Consider the following 14,837-nt stretch of genomic DNA (forward strand, 5'->3'; position numbering starts at 1 on the left):
ATTTGACAAGTTGCTTTGGGATTAACCTTGTATTCCAAGGCGTTGCTTGTTTAATTGGCATTCCTTTTTCTGGATATTTGAAGACATTAACGAACAGTTACGATCCCCCTTTCTACTTCTCCGGATGTTTCACACTATTAAGTGCTTTATTGCTCGTTCCACTCAAGTCTGTCCAAATTGCTGAAAAACGAAGATCATCCGGTTGATAATTTACGTTTAAAAACGCTAAATTGCACGATTTGTTCTTATCTGAATGAAAAAAAAACAAAACGTTCTGGTGCGCCTGCGTGACTTGTAACGGACTTCCGTTACACAAACGCGCGCGGCTGGTAGCGCAACCTCTTCACGTGGCGCGATTCAACAGCACCACCACCCAATGCAAGACAAGTTTGTTACATGGAAAGCCGCACGTACCATGCGAAGCTGCAACTCCAACTTATGTTGCTTCTGAATCTTCGTTTGTTTTCTCTCTCTTGATAATTAACTTAAAAGAAGTCGCCGTTTTTTAATTTCAATTGTACATGTAATACTTCTCTGAATACGTGACACATACAACGCTGGAGCGTAGCACGAACTGGAGTATTCACTTTTATAGCGAACATTAAATCTCTTAAGACACTAAACATTTTTCTGCCAAAACTTTAAACCACCAAGACTGTCATTCACGAAAAAAAAACCCGTTTAACGTCTTCTTTTCTTTTTTAACGAAATTTCCCTTTACCCTTTTTCAATCCTTCTCTTTTTACTTTTACCAATCGAGTCCACTAAAAGCTACGACCGGATACCCCTCTTATCTCATTTGATTATGCGTCTTCGATAAACTAGCATATCTGTTAAGTACAAAGAACACCTGTTTATCTTCAAATTACGAATGATAAAAAAGCTGCTTATCTCCAGCCCAGCCCGGATTAATTAATGAAATTATTCCTCAATGTCCCTAGCCTTTCATATCTTATTTATTCATTTTTTTTAATTTAGTGTCCCTCTCTTGTTCTGGGCCCTCAACAGGCTTGCGCCCAATTACAAAGTAACCCTCATAATGCTTTTTGGAGGTGTCCCTGCAGAAGGTCTTAAGTTGTTCCATACTACTCCGGTATGTACCTTACGAATTAGGAAAACTGCATGAAAACCTAATTCGGAGTAGCCGGCCGAATGCTTGAAACTGATCTAAGAAAATTCCCAAAAATGCAAACCCAGAAAACCAAGTAATTCAAAAACTATAATAGAGCAGTCTCTCCATTCTATGAAAGAATAAATAGACTTACTCCCCTTATACACTGTGTCCATGTATATCATGGGAATCTCGGAAATCATAGAAGATAAGACGATGGTCAAATTAGAAAAAAGATGCGCAATGGGGTTTTCCGCGTTTTTTCAAAAACCTTGAAAATGAACTCCAAGCACATTAAAAAAATTAGTGGTACTCATTTTTTTGTCAAGAGAAATCGTTGTGATTAGCAAACACGATTTTAAAATGAACGGCGTTTGAAAAGTTTCGACTGACCGCCACATTGCAGTGACGTCACTACGCGCGTTGGCGCTCAGCCGTAGCATTGCTTACAATCGATTCAGAGAAAGAAAACGTCGTTTTGACGGAAAAAGCGTCGAATAATTATTGCATTTGTACCTGAGCGTGATAGCAGAAGTCATCACGAACCTAATAAATTGTATATAAATGTCCCAACAGGAAATATACGAAAAAAGTTCGACGTGATACCGCGAATTTGACATCCCATTTGTATTGTTGTGAAGACGATTCTAATTAATTAAAGTGCATAATGTCGATTTACTTTCAGTCAGTTATCGACGAAAATCCATAGATATAATATTGTAATTGTAATTCAGAATATGATTTACTTCGAACTCTGTTCTGGGCATATCTGTGCCCTTACAGCGCACACATTTTTCTCTATTTTCACTTCCACATATCCAACACCCTAATTTTCTCGTTGAAATCCGTAAGGTGCATACTGTATTAGGTACCTACACTATACCTTGCACTATACACACAAAACTTGATGTTACACTTCCTATGAACCATAACAGATTTGCTTCTGGGCTTTGACTCCACTCAAACGAGTGGCATGGAAAAACTCACTTTTCGAGAAAAAGGCGGCGACCATTAACACTTCAACCTTTGACAGACTATCTAACTGCCCCTTTACGAACCAGTCAGAACTCGGTTTATGGCAGATTGCCATAATAAGTCGAATCGAACTCCTATCAGTGTCATGCACTAATATAACTTCCGATCGGCAACCCGCGTAGTGACGTATGCGATGCTCGGCCAATATCGGCATGTCGTCGGTTGCATGACAAAATTTGAAAGTTTTACGATATTATGTTGTTTATTGACATGCTGCAATTAGGAAAATAGCTATTTGTGTATTAAGAGCGCAAAATGATATATTGTCGATTGAAAGAGACAGTTGACGCGCGACGAAGGAGCGCGGCAATCTCTTGAAATCAACAATCAATTTGCGCTCGAATTACACACAAGATTTTTTCTACAATCGAGCAGTTCACATATTTCCAGAAATTTAAATTTTTCACTCAAATCATCATAATCTTATACCCAAATGAAAGATGTCATTTACTCGTTGTCATTGGATACTCTGAGCAATGCATATTTGATTTATAGTTAATAATTGGGAGAGCGAGCGTTTTTTTCTATTTTGTCGCTTATAAGCGACAAAGTGACATTCCTCGAAAAAGATGACGTTTGCGTTGTCAAATACGAGCGCAAATGCCTACTTTGGATATCGATTGTAGAAAAACAGTTTTGTATATGAGATGTTTAATTACCGGTTATAAACTTTACAGTAAGACACAAAAAAGTTACAATATTTTTTTTCAGGAAGACCCTATTAAAGAGTTATTATCATGCTTTAAAGAAAACTAGAAAATTCCGATTACCACTTTCTTGATGCCACTTTTTGAGCGCTACAAGACCGCTCCAATATTATATGGCTCAAAAAAGTACATACTGTATTGATTAGCATTTTTTACACACAAAAAAAAACAAAAGTATCTCTTAAAACATTTTTTTTGTGTTTTCCATTAGAGGTAAGGATATTGTTGCTAGTATTTGTGAACATGATTTTTTATTGTACACTAAAAAATTAAATACATACATATGTTTTATTTAAAAAGTATAACGAGATACGCGACCGGTCCGTGCGTGTATACTGAACATTTAAAACAAATCGTTTGTTGTTGCTATAAAGGTAATAAAATTTAAATGTGTGAATAGCGAGGAAAAAGTTTCACGTAAATAAGTGAAAACAGGTCTGCGAACAATTAAACTGGTACTAGAGAAATAGTTTCGAAACTAAAAGGCAGTTCAAAGACGCTCCACGCAGGACAGAAACAATTTTATGTCGGGTTGGAAAACTGATTCCGAAATTAATTTTGGGAATGGAATTCCGTATCAATACAGAAAATTAACTGTAGTAGTTGACCAATAAATAAGAATACGTAAGAAAACTTTTCACGGCAATAATTTTGAGTATTGTGTCCTATAATTCTGAAGCTGACGGGCTATATTGGTCTTGGGTACCCTATCCTTCGTTGGTTCAACTACTTGTTACAATTACCAACCCGAGTTATTTTCCTCTACCCGGATATTGGTCTTGGGTACCCTATCCTTCGTTGGTTCAACTACTTGTTACAATTACCAACCCGAGTTATTTTCCTCTACCCGGAAGTTTTGAACCAAAAAAGAATGATTAAGTTAATGCCTCAAGTTTATAATTTCCAAAAAATCCGGCAATTGATTACGAAATAGTTATTTACATAAAAGTCAGGAAAATGACACATTACTGGTGAGGAAAGATTCAAGTACGAGGCCCCTTTGGGACCGAGACTTTAATTTCCCAGTCAGGTAATGTCATTTTACTGACGAGTTTTGTATTAAATTTTACCCGAAATCGTCTTTAATACAAAATTCCAATTTTTATATACAACATTTGATTAATGTCAACCTGTCAGTAATGACATGGATTCATTAATAATAATAATAAGATTTCATAATAATAATAATAATAATAATATAATAATAATAATAATAACACAGACCACTAACGTTACTTGACTTTTAATCCGGTGCGGATTTTGTTACCAGGCTGAGACTTGAAGTATTCCTCACGAAGAAAAGCACTCGACGCAGTTAATGAATAATAATAATAATAATAATAACAATTTAGCACAAATACAACCTCAGAAACAACAGAAACCACCAAATAATGACAAGTTGGTAATGGCAACATTGTATTCCATAGTTGCAAAGACAGGTCCACCCAGATAAAGTTACACGTTGCTTAGACACTCAGTGTAAAAATGTACCACAAAACTTTCCATCCTTCGATCGAAGATACATCTACGTTATCATCAACTCACTCGTATTTTCGTACTTCCAAAACAGCAAAGCCGATAAGTTAAAGCGTAGGCACTGTACACATAGTAAACTCCTATTTAAATAAAAATAACAGCCTGTAATTATGAATATATTTTGGGGGTAATAATGATTTGTTATTAAACTTTTGTTCTCCTGTGTTCCTCCTCTCTTCTCTTGTGATAGCGTTGTGTCTTTATTTGTAGCTCCGCAAGTGTTTTGTCGATTATTTGTTTTTTTTTATTTTTGTTGTGTAGGATCCCTACTATTAACTTTCATTCCAGGACACAGACACAGACACTTGATCTTTTTACTTGCTATATTTAAATCCGTGCCGATTAGGTTTAACTGTCAGGTTTTGAGTACCTGAGTGGCTTTGCACAAGCTTGAGAGTATCTATCTTTTCGAGCTCGGATAGAATAATTAAAAATAATTATTATCGACATTTGCTCATTAAGCCCCAACACGTAACAGATAACAGTGTAATTCCAGAATAAAGTGCATGCAAGAGGAAAATACCGTGCAATAAAACGTTTGATCGAGGCCGATGTATTATGACGTATGTGAGAAGAGAATAGTAGTTGAGGATGCGTTCTAATATAGTTGAGAATGAAATCTACTTAGTTGACGTTGTATATATTTAAGTGGCTCATGTGAACTCTCTCTTCCAGTGCTATAGCGCTTGCTGAAGTAGGTGCGTACTATATCCATTAATAGACAGAGATCTACTCTACGTAATTTATCAGACGGTTATGTAAATAGTTTGACGAAAGAATCAGCATTTGACGATGGAGAGTCGAAGATTGTTTATACATATAAGTAGACAGGTACACTATCAACAACACGCAGATGTTGTCGTAAAATACCTATTGGCTAATACGAAATAAACAGGCATAAGATACTGAACAACTACCAGAAATATCAACAACTGCTATATCAAGCCGAAATAAACAACAGCACTCTCCTCGACAACACGGTACACAACATACTGTAAGTACTCTCCTCATTCCGTGCTAAGAAATACTCTCCAAACCAAACCTCATGCACTTTAGATTACGAAGCCGTTACCTGAACAAACATAGTCTACACCAAACTAGATGTAACAACAGGTATTTACCTACATTTTCGCGAGATTCTCACTTCGTCGTTGAAGTAAGAGCCACATATTAACTCGAACGTACCGGTTCATTAGTATGTTTTCAACCGCAAAACGTGGCTCGATGAAATTAAGTCCTGAATAGGAAAACAAGACTTTAGAGTGGCATGGATTCATTGATATAACACATCGAGGACTAATGGACGTGTGAGGTGAGTCTCCAAACCTAACTAACCAACCACACATCACAACTCTAGAATCGAAGACGAAAACTGCAGATACTTTAGAATAAGCTGCCAAGTTGTGCCAGTTACTTGCTCAGTCATACTGCGTCCATGCACTACAAGGGGTAGCGCCTTTCCTTTGTCTCTCATCTTCCTCCTTCTATATTATATATTTTTTGGAGCGAACGGGGTCGCCACTAGACCAGTGCGTAAAAAAGTGCACGAGTATGGTTGTGAGTGCTTGTTCCGTGGCTGCTCCGAGAGGACAGCTGTTGTGCGTGTGCTGGGTGTTATTCACAATTGCCGCTCGTCGGTAACTCAACTTCCCTTAACGTCAAGCGTATTAGTGCGAGGCCGATCTTAACAAATCTGATGTTCAAACTAGGAATGCCTCTATTCTACAGCGTTTTCCCGGATACTCGTTGATGATTCCACCAACTGATGCTCGAGCACACACAAACACAACCTCGTAGTATAGCTAAGAGATACGTCGGACCATTTAAATACAAGTAACGCAACTTGCCACTACAAAGACAGGTCTCACTGTTGGGAAACCCAATGAAAGTGTACAGTCCTTGTGGTTGTCAACAGTTATTAAAAAACTGAATGAACTCCTTCGTTCACATAAGAGAACGAACGGCAAGTTTATCCAACCCTACTCGTATTTCAACCTCGAAATACTGCGAAAACCTTAACAGGAACTACACGCTCACAACATACTGTAATATTTCCCACCAAAAACCCAAGCAACCACAACAAATACAACTCAAGAACAAAGAAACACCACAATACAAGTAACGCAACTTGCACTTACAAAACAGGTCCACCCAAGTAAAGTTACACGTCCTAGCACAATTAAAAAACACAAAAACTCCTTCTTCACATAAACACACCACGTTATCACAACCCACTCGTATTCAACCGAACGCGAAAAACCTTAACAGAACTACACGCTCACAATACTGTAATATCTCCACCAAAACCCAAGCAACCACACAAATACAACCTCAAGAACAAAGAACACCACAAATACAAGTAACGCAACATGCACTACAAAGACAGGTCACCCAATAAAGTTACACGTCCTAGCACAGTTAAAAAACGCAATAACTCCTTCTTTCAGAAACAAACCCACTCGTATACAACCCAAACGCAAAAACCTTGACAGCACTACTAGCTCACAAAATACTGCAATATCTCACCAAAAAACCCAAGCAACCACACAAATACAACCTCAAGAACAAAGAAACACCACAAATACAAGTAACGCAACTTGCACTACAAAGACAGGTCCACCCAATAAAGTTACACGTCCTAGCACAATTAAAAAACACAAAACTCCTTCTTTCACATAAACACACCACGTTATCACAACCACTCCTCGTATTCAACCGAAACGCGAAAACCTTAACAGAACTACACGCTCACAACATACTGTAATATCTCCACCAAAAACCCAAGCAACCACACAAACACAACCTCAAGAACAAAGAAACACCACAAATACAAGTAACGCAACTTGCACTACAAAGACAGGTCCACCCAATAAAGTTACACGTCCTAGCACACTTAAAAAACACATAACTCCTTCTTCACAGAAACACACCACATTGTCACAACCCACTCGTATACAACCGAAGCGCAAAAACCTTAACAACACCACAGGCTCACAAAATACTGCAATATCTCCACCAAAAACCCAAACAACCTCACAAATACGACCTCAGGAACAAAGAAACACCATAAATACAATTAAAAAACACAAAACTCCTTCTTCACAGAAACACACCACGTTATCACAACCCACTCGTATTCAACCCAAACGCAAAGCCAAAGAAACACTTACACAATAAAGTCTATTTAATAAAATTACAGGAATTATTATAATGATATTTTTGTTTTGTTTTCTTCTTTCCTGATAGCGTTGACTATTGGGGCCATTAATAGCTATGTTGGTAAGTATGAATTACATACTATCCCTAGATTTCCAATGTGAGTGTGTGAATATTTATTTTATTTTTATTTTTCTTTAGAACCCTACATAACTTCACCAGACACAGACACAGACACTAATCGTTACTTGATTTTAATCCGTGCGATTAGTTAACCAGGCTAGACCTGAGTTCTCACAAGAAACACCGACCATAATAGATTTATTCTGCAGTGTAGGTACACAATGAAATTACATATTTTACGTAAAATAAATAACAATAACAATAACACTAGCAGAAAAGGTCAGCAATCAGTTGTGCAGGTAAGCAAACCCCTGCAGAACTGGTCTTCCCTGCCACCCAACTTACAATTATAACACAAAACAAAGAACGTGCTCAGCTCAATTTATAACAAAACTCTGTAACATGAAGTTAATAACCTTTGACGCAACATATGTATAGGATCCCCGAAATTGCATTGTCCTATGCATCGGAGTGACAGCAAGTACTTTACCGCGCGTATTTCTATTATGAATTTCTCTCCGGTAATGAATTTTTTTATGTAAGTAAGTTGGGGTACTATTTTTTACAATTCCTAGACACAATCGAGAGTAATGTACTATTAGTTATTTACATAATATGTCATGAACGTGGTCGTTTACATGACGCCAAGTCAGGTGGACTCACTTTCATGACGTATTATGTATAAAATTTTACTTGAAACCGCAACATGTAGATAACTTTTCCAAATTAAATTATTCATATGTGTGAAATTTTGATACCTAATCACGCATGCTAAAATCACTTTATTTAATTGTTTCCATAGAGATGTCAAAATAATTAAAACAATCAGTGTCATTTTTAATTCAGTTTGCAGTTTATGCTTTGTACTTTTCAACTATACAGTCTTTATAACTAGGTACAAAGCAGGTATCAGTGAAGAAGAGTACCTACGCGAGACGTTGTTATAATGTAGCCGAACCTGCGGGCGCCGTAGTGCAATATTCGCTCCCCACAAAGTCAAGAAAGATGTACGAAAAGGCGTACAAACATTTTAATGACTGGCGCAAAACTAAAGGAATAATTACTTCCACACATATTCCAATTGTTAGTAATTAAAAAACAATTATCCTTTGTGTGGGTATATTAATATTTAAAAATAGCCACATAGTGTGCATTATAATTATTCAATTGTTGATTGAATAACTTATTCAATGAATGATCTAATTGTTATTTTGCATATACTAGGACTGTAATGGGAGTCAGGCAAAAATATTACAGTACTAGTCAGGTAAAGATCAACTTTCTAATGTCAAAATAGCCCTGAAATTTAGATTTTCTTGACGGTTTCAGGTAAATGATGATGAATAAAATTATTATACGCTCGATTATATGTCAATTATATCTGTCATATGTGATATATAAAGCAGTCTATTACGTCCAAGGGCATAATGAGAGAGCATAAGGGATTGTCATCTCATTATAGCCTCAAACGGGTATAACTTTAATGTTGGGCAAACAATAATCAAGACATTTGTATATTGGAAATGCATTCTTTGGAACGATGAAAAATAAAATGTTGTATGCACCTCAGGCATTACTCAATATTTAACCCTCGGGCAACCTACAATCCCTTGGGCCGGAGACCCTCAGGCTCTGTCGCCCTCGGCATAAATATCGCCTTAATGCCCTTGATGCATAAATAACTATTAAAGAATTGAACAAAAAATTAAGTTTATTCAATGTTTAAAGTTTTGACAAGATTCAATGCTAAATGACCAGTAATTTTAGGTATAATTCAAAGGGCATTAAGTTACAATCACCAACGTTTTCTTTAAAACCCCACTCTGTTATTAAAATGATATCATTTAATGAATTTAAGTGTTTTACTTTCGAATTCGCCTAGGTCTATTCGTTAACTTACGTTCGCATACGCAATTTGAGTGCATCACTAATAATAGTTATTTACATAAATAAAAGTCAGGAAAAAGACACATTACTGGCGAGGAAATATTGAAGTACCGAGGGCCGAGTACCTACTTTAATTCCCGAGTCTAGTAGTGTCATTTTACTGACGAGATTTGTATTAAACTTTACCCGAGGGCGCGTCTCTAAATTCTGTATTTTTTGTGATTTGAGGACTCATGGGTACCTACATACATATAGAATCATAGCTACGCTGAAAGGCCTTGTAAAAACCTATTAAAGCAGTACCTAGTGGCGATGTGGCGAGGGCGACCATAAAGAAATGATGCGGTAGGGAAGCAGAATTTGTAATACTAGGCATCAGGATGTTGTTTTTAATATAATATATTGTTGTCTTTTTCTATAAAGTTGATGACATAAAGATAATAATTTCGAGCACGTGTAGTGTAGAAATACCCTCTCCACTTCCAATAATTCCAGCTACATTACATAATGTACATTACAATATCGGCGGAACATTTTTAATAGAAAGTAAATGCCGAATTAATAAAAGTTCATTTACATTCATGATTTAAGATTTGGTAGTAACTAATTTATTCCCCCGATTCCCGAATGCTTTTTATGCCCTACATACCTACATTCGCTTAGTTTCTCTCGTCGCCGTATGTACAAAAGCGCTGCGACGATATTGATCGAAAGCATTCCCTGCTGATAGAAAGTAGACATTGATTGTTGTTAGTTAAAACCGTGAATATGCAAAGGCTTGATAATGGAGATTATGAGTATTCCCATGCGACAAACTATCAGGAGCGACCGTCCACAAGGCCCCTTGTCGATCCAGATGCACAGGGCGAAGTGGATCCAACCAGGTACGCAATGATATTTACCCCAATTGGTATATAAGCATGCTCTTCCAGTTACCCTCAACCGAAGGAAGCAACGCACAAAATTAGGGGTAGATCGGATGTAATTGAGTTACTATTTGGCGCCGTAGATCAAGAATTGTTAATCGTAAAGAGCTTCTATTTCTTTTTTTATTCCGCTTTTGGATCTCTTTTTCCACTAATGGGTGTCTACTTTAAACAAATGGGAATGAATGCAAGTCAGTGCGGCTTTCTAATAGGATCACGTCCGTTTGTCGAATTTCTCGCGGCGCCTTTCTGGGGAAGCCTCGCAGACCGGTGGCAGAAAGGAAAAATATTACTATTGGGATCGTTGGCGGCGTGGATAATATTTACCGTTCCAATCGGATTCATTCAGCCGCCCCCAACGTCGTGCATTGAAATAAAGAACGATGGATTATACATAAAAACCTACGAGAGGAACCCAACTAATCAATCGAACTGGTACGCGAGCAATAAAGAGATTGAAAGTTTAAGGTAGGTACGTCGCAGTTTTGTAACTAAGAGTAATTTTTAAAATTTTAGAGCCTATCGATCTAATTTTCCTGCGGTGATCGCCGGACAGTCACCAAGAAATGTTGATTTTGTGAAAAATTACGAACCACAAAAACACGAAAGTTGGGTGCAACCAATTATTTCTTCCATTGTGTATAGAGTACAAGACATTCAAAAGGCTTTCTTCCTTTTATTACTTTTAGTTATAATTGGCGAATTTTTTAGCGCACCGGCGATAACTCTGGCCGACTCTGCTGTAATAACTCTCCTCGGCGAAGATGCAGACCGCTACGGTCACCAAAGAATGTTCGGTTCTTTAGGTTGGGGATTGGCGATGTTTTTTGTTGGAATTGCTTTGGATCACTCGACCGCATTTACCGATCATCCGTGCGAACCGGAACGAAAGGAAAAAAATTACACCATATGCTTCGCGACGTTTTCGGTCTTGATGGGAGCGGCCTTAATCACGGCCACTCAGATTAATTTTAAGTACGATGTACCAGAAGAAGCGCCGGCTAAGAAAGAAGAACAACCGACGTTGACATATGAAGATAAGATGCAAGCGCAATTAGCTGAGCAACTTCAATTACCTTCCCTTGCGGATACAAGGGCGTCGGTAAACACCCAACCTCTCCAAGAAGAAAATGTAAGTGTACAAAATTGTGTTACGATACTAAAACAGATTGATTTAGACAAAAATGTTTGCGCAAACCACCCGAGAAATTCCCGAGTGGATCACAGTCTTACAGCAATTCAAAAATTTAAAATGTGCTTCTTTTCTTTTTGTCGCGTGGTTTATGGGTTTTGGTATAGGGCTGATTTTCACATTTCTGTTCTGGCACTTGCAAGACCACGATGGAACACCGACTCTTTTTGGTGTTGCGTCCGTCATAAATCACATTTCAGAGATATTTGCATACTTCTTCAGCTTTAGATTAATTTGCCAGATAGGGCACGTAAAAGTGTTGTGTCTTGGACTAATAGGAAATACTTTACGATTTTTGTACATTTCATGGTTGCATAGCCCGTGGTGGGTTCTACCGTTTGAGTTTATGCAGGTGAGTAATTGTTACTGGAAGATTGTTAACGCAGCTGCGATTGTTGTAGGGTATTACTCATGCAGCGGTGTGGGCAGCGTGTTGTTCGTATATAGCTCACAACACGCCCCAACAACTAAGATCGTCCGCCCAAGGCGTCTTACAAGGAATTCACCATGGCCTAGGCAGAGGGTGCGGAGCTGTTATAGGTGGAATGTTTGTAAATTCTTTTGGTTCAACTGCGACATTTCGCGGTTACGGTCTAACGTGTTTAGTTGTACTGGGTGTCTTCGTCTTCATTAATTTTTATCGACAAGATCAAGGTTTTCTAAGAGATATTCCAGCGACGGAAGATCCTAGACAAGTGGCCGAAGAAACGTCTCATCTAGCACCACATGGCGTTCCAAGCAATCCAATACCACGTGCTCTGTCAAGCTCCCGACTAAACGAACTTGCCCAGCAAGATGGATACGGTGCTACTTATCAAACTGGAACTGGAGGAACGCTAGATGTTCCTGGTGCTCCATCAAATCCATTTGTACAGGGCAATCAACAATTTCAGGTGAGTTCGCTCTAAAATATGGCCCCTCCCTCTGTTGTTATAATCGGTCGATTTTTTGCTTTAAACGATTGAAATATTCATATAATCTGTATCTGGATGGGTGCAATTAATCAAAATATCACCGCATTTATAAATGGTATTGGCAATCGATCTGCATTTCCACAGTTACGAGGTTTATCTGCGCCATGAGCTTAAGCCATTAGATCATGTTCAATGTTCGATTTCAAAAAATCATATTTGTGACACATTATTGATGACATGGGATGGGAATGATATTTTTTGGAACATTTTTTAAAATAAAATTTGCATATTTTTGTATTCGTTCAGTTGGTACAAAGTTGCTCTTATGTTCGAAATGTAATTTATAATGTAAATTTAATTAACACGATTTGAATAGGACACTTCGCGCCTTCTTTATTGACCAAAAAATGCTTTGATATCCAATGACCTCATTGTAGGGATCCAAACAGTCACCTCTGCGATGTGGAGCGACCATTCCTTCACCGGCTACCACCTTGCGAACCCAACAACCCATTAGTACTGCTAATACATCTTACGATTGGTAAATGGCTACTAATACCACCATTTGATGTTATATAAATATTGTAATTTAAATGTTTCAACCTAAAAACGAACTGAATGCGTACAAGCAAAACATGTAATAATTAGATGGAATAATCCAATTCTAATAATACTCAATAATCTAAGTATTGTAAATGTATATCTCTAAGTAAAGAAATATTTTAGTAAGAACTGTGCACTACATATTGGGCAATTTAATGATCTTAGTTTATTGCAGATAACTTACTACTTATACTGTGTTGTAATTATATGTTTACTTAAAATTTGAATGGCATGTAAATACCACCCCTTAGTTCTTGCTTCATATAGGCAAACATTTTCTAGCATCTAATTATTGTAGCATATACATTCGTTTTAGGTCTGAAGAAAAAAGATAGGAATTATGCTTAATGCAATCGACCTAAATTTGGTGTGAGTGCAACTATATGCTACTTACTAAAAATTTAAAGTAAAAAGTATTAAAGTTGGTGTACCTATCATCTCAAAATACTAAAGAAAGTCTACATACATAGAATCGATGTTCAAATCTTTATGTACCTACTGCATTTTAGACAGACGATGAGGTAGAGGTCTTTTCTTCTTATGGATATTACTAATCTTAAAAAAGTCCCCTTGTAATTTTTTTCTTGTTCAACGATTGTATAAGTAATACTATAATACTGACAAATTATATTATAATGTAAATAATGTGCTTACAAATTTGAAAAATATATGTTTATAGCTGTCCTGTGATTGTTTAAAGTTGTATAATAAGTAAACGTGTAAGTCTAAGAAATTAATAATGTTTCTTAGATATTGTTATATGCAATATGAGATTTACTTTTGTTGTTATAGTAGAAAGGAAAATGAATTTAAAGATGATAGTACTTTAATATAACGTTAAAATCATCAAAAGTAAATCGCAGTGAAGCATTCTGCTAAAGTGACATCCTTAGTCGATACATATCTAAAAAGTACCAAGCAGTTGAATACAATTGCCTGTAGGTACGTTAAGGTTAAGTTGAAGAGCACCATGTAAATTAATGTGTACTACATAGAAATGCACCAACATGCATGTATATTGTTATTAGTATTACAGTTTATTTAGTGAATGTTAACGCTCAAAGGTAGGTACGCTAGGGTCGTAACTATAACTACAATGAAACAATCATTGATTGGCTGTTGTCAATCATCATTACTAAGGAGTGAATGGTTATCGATCTTTTACTGCTTGTTTTAAAAATTTATTTTAAATTTCCTCAATCACGATAAATATAGTTTACAACATGCAATAAGTCCTCAATAATTACTTCTTTTCTGTATTCGTTATATTGTAAATTATTGTTATTTATTTATTTATATTATATTTTATTATTATACATACTATTGCGTTTTTAACCTGATGCTCTACCAGTTCCACAATCACTACTGTAAAGTAATTGAAAATTAACATTATGGGCCGACTTGCCCTCAAATTCTCCAGCAGATTTTTAGTTTTAATTCAAATATCAAATTTATTTACAAAAAATGCGAATTCGATACGCTGATCTCAGCCGTGTCACCAATGGTACATCTACTTCTATATCATACCTTGTCATTTTTAACCCTTTTTCAGCAAGTGAAGACCTAATCCTTCTCTCAACGGTTGAAGAACAATTTTAATTTGAGCTGTCTAGTCTTGTCTTGTCTCATTGCAGGATGGCGTGCTCT

The 14,837-nt window shown here is 36.8% G+C and overlaps 1 protein-coding gene across 1 annotated transcript; it reads left to right on the plus strand.

The window, feature by feature from the left end:
- The first annotated feature begins 10,241 nt into the window (after positions 1–10,241).
- LOC116177284 (major facilitator superfamily domain-containing protein 6) lies at positions 10,242–14,463 on the plus strand. Its single transcript, XM_031496218.1, has 6 exons — positions 10,242–10,439; positions 10,488–10,949; positions 10,998–11,613; positions 11,660–12,025; positions 12,075–12,566; positions 13,025–14,463. The coding sequence occupies exons 1-6, from the start codon at positions 10,324–10,326 to the stop codon at positions 13,130–13,132; spliced, it is 2,160 nt and encodes a 719-aa protein (XP_031352078.1). The 5' UTR covers positions 10,242–10,323; the 3' UTR covers positions 13,133–14,463.
- The last annotated feature ends 374 nt before the right edge of the window (positions 14,464–14,837 follow it).

This window comes from Photinus pyralis, unplaced genomic scaffold (genome assembly GCF_008802855.1).
Source record: "Photinus pyralis isolate 1611_PpyrPB1 unplaced genomic scaffold, Ppyr1.3 Ppyr1.4_LG7, whole genome shotgun sequence".
NCBI lineage: Eukaryota > Metazoa > Arthropoda > Insecta > Coleoptera > Lampyridae > Photinus > Photinus pyralis.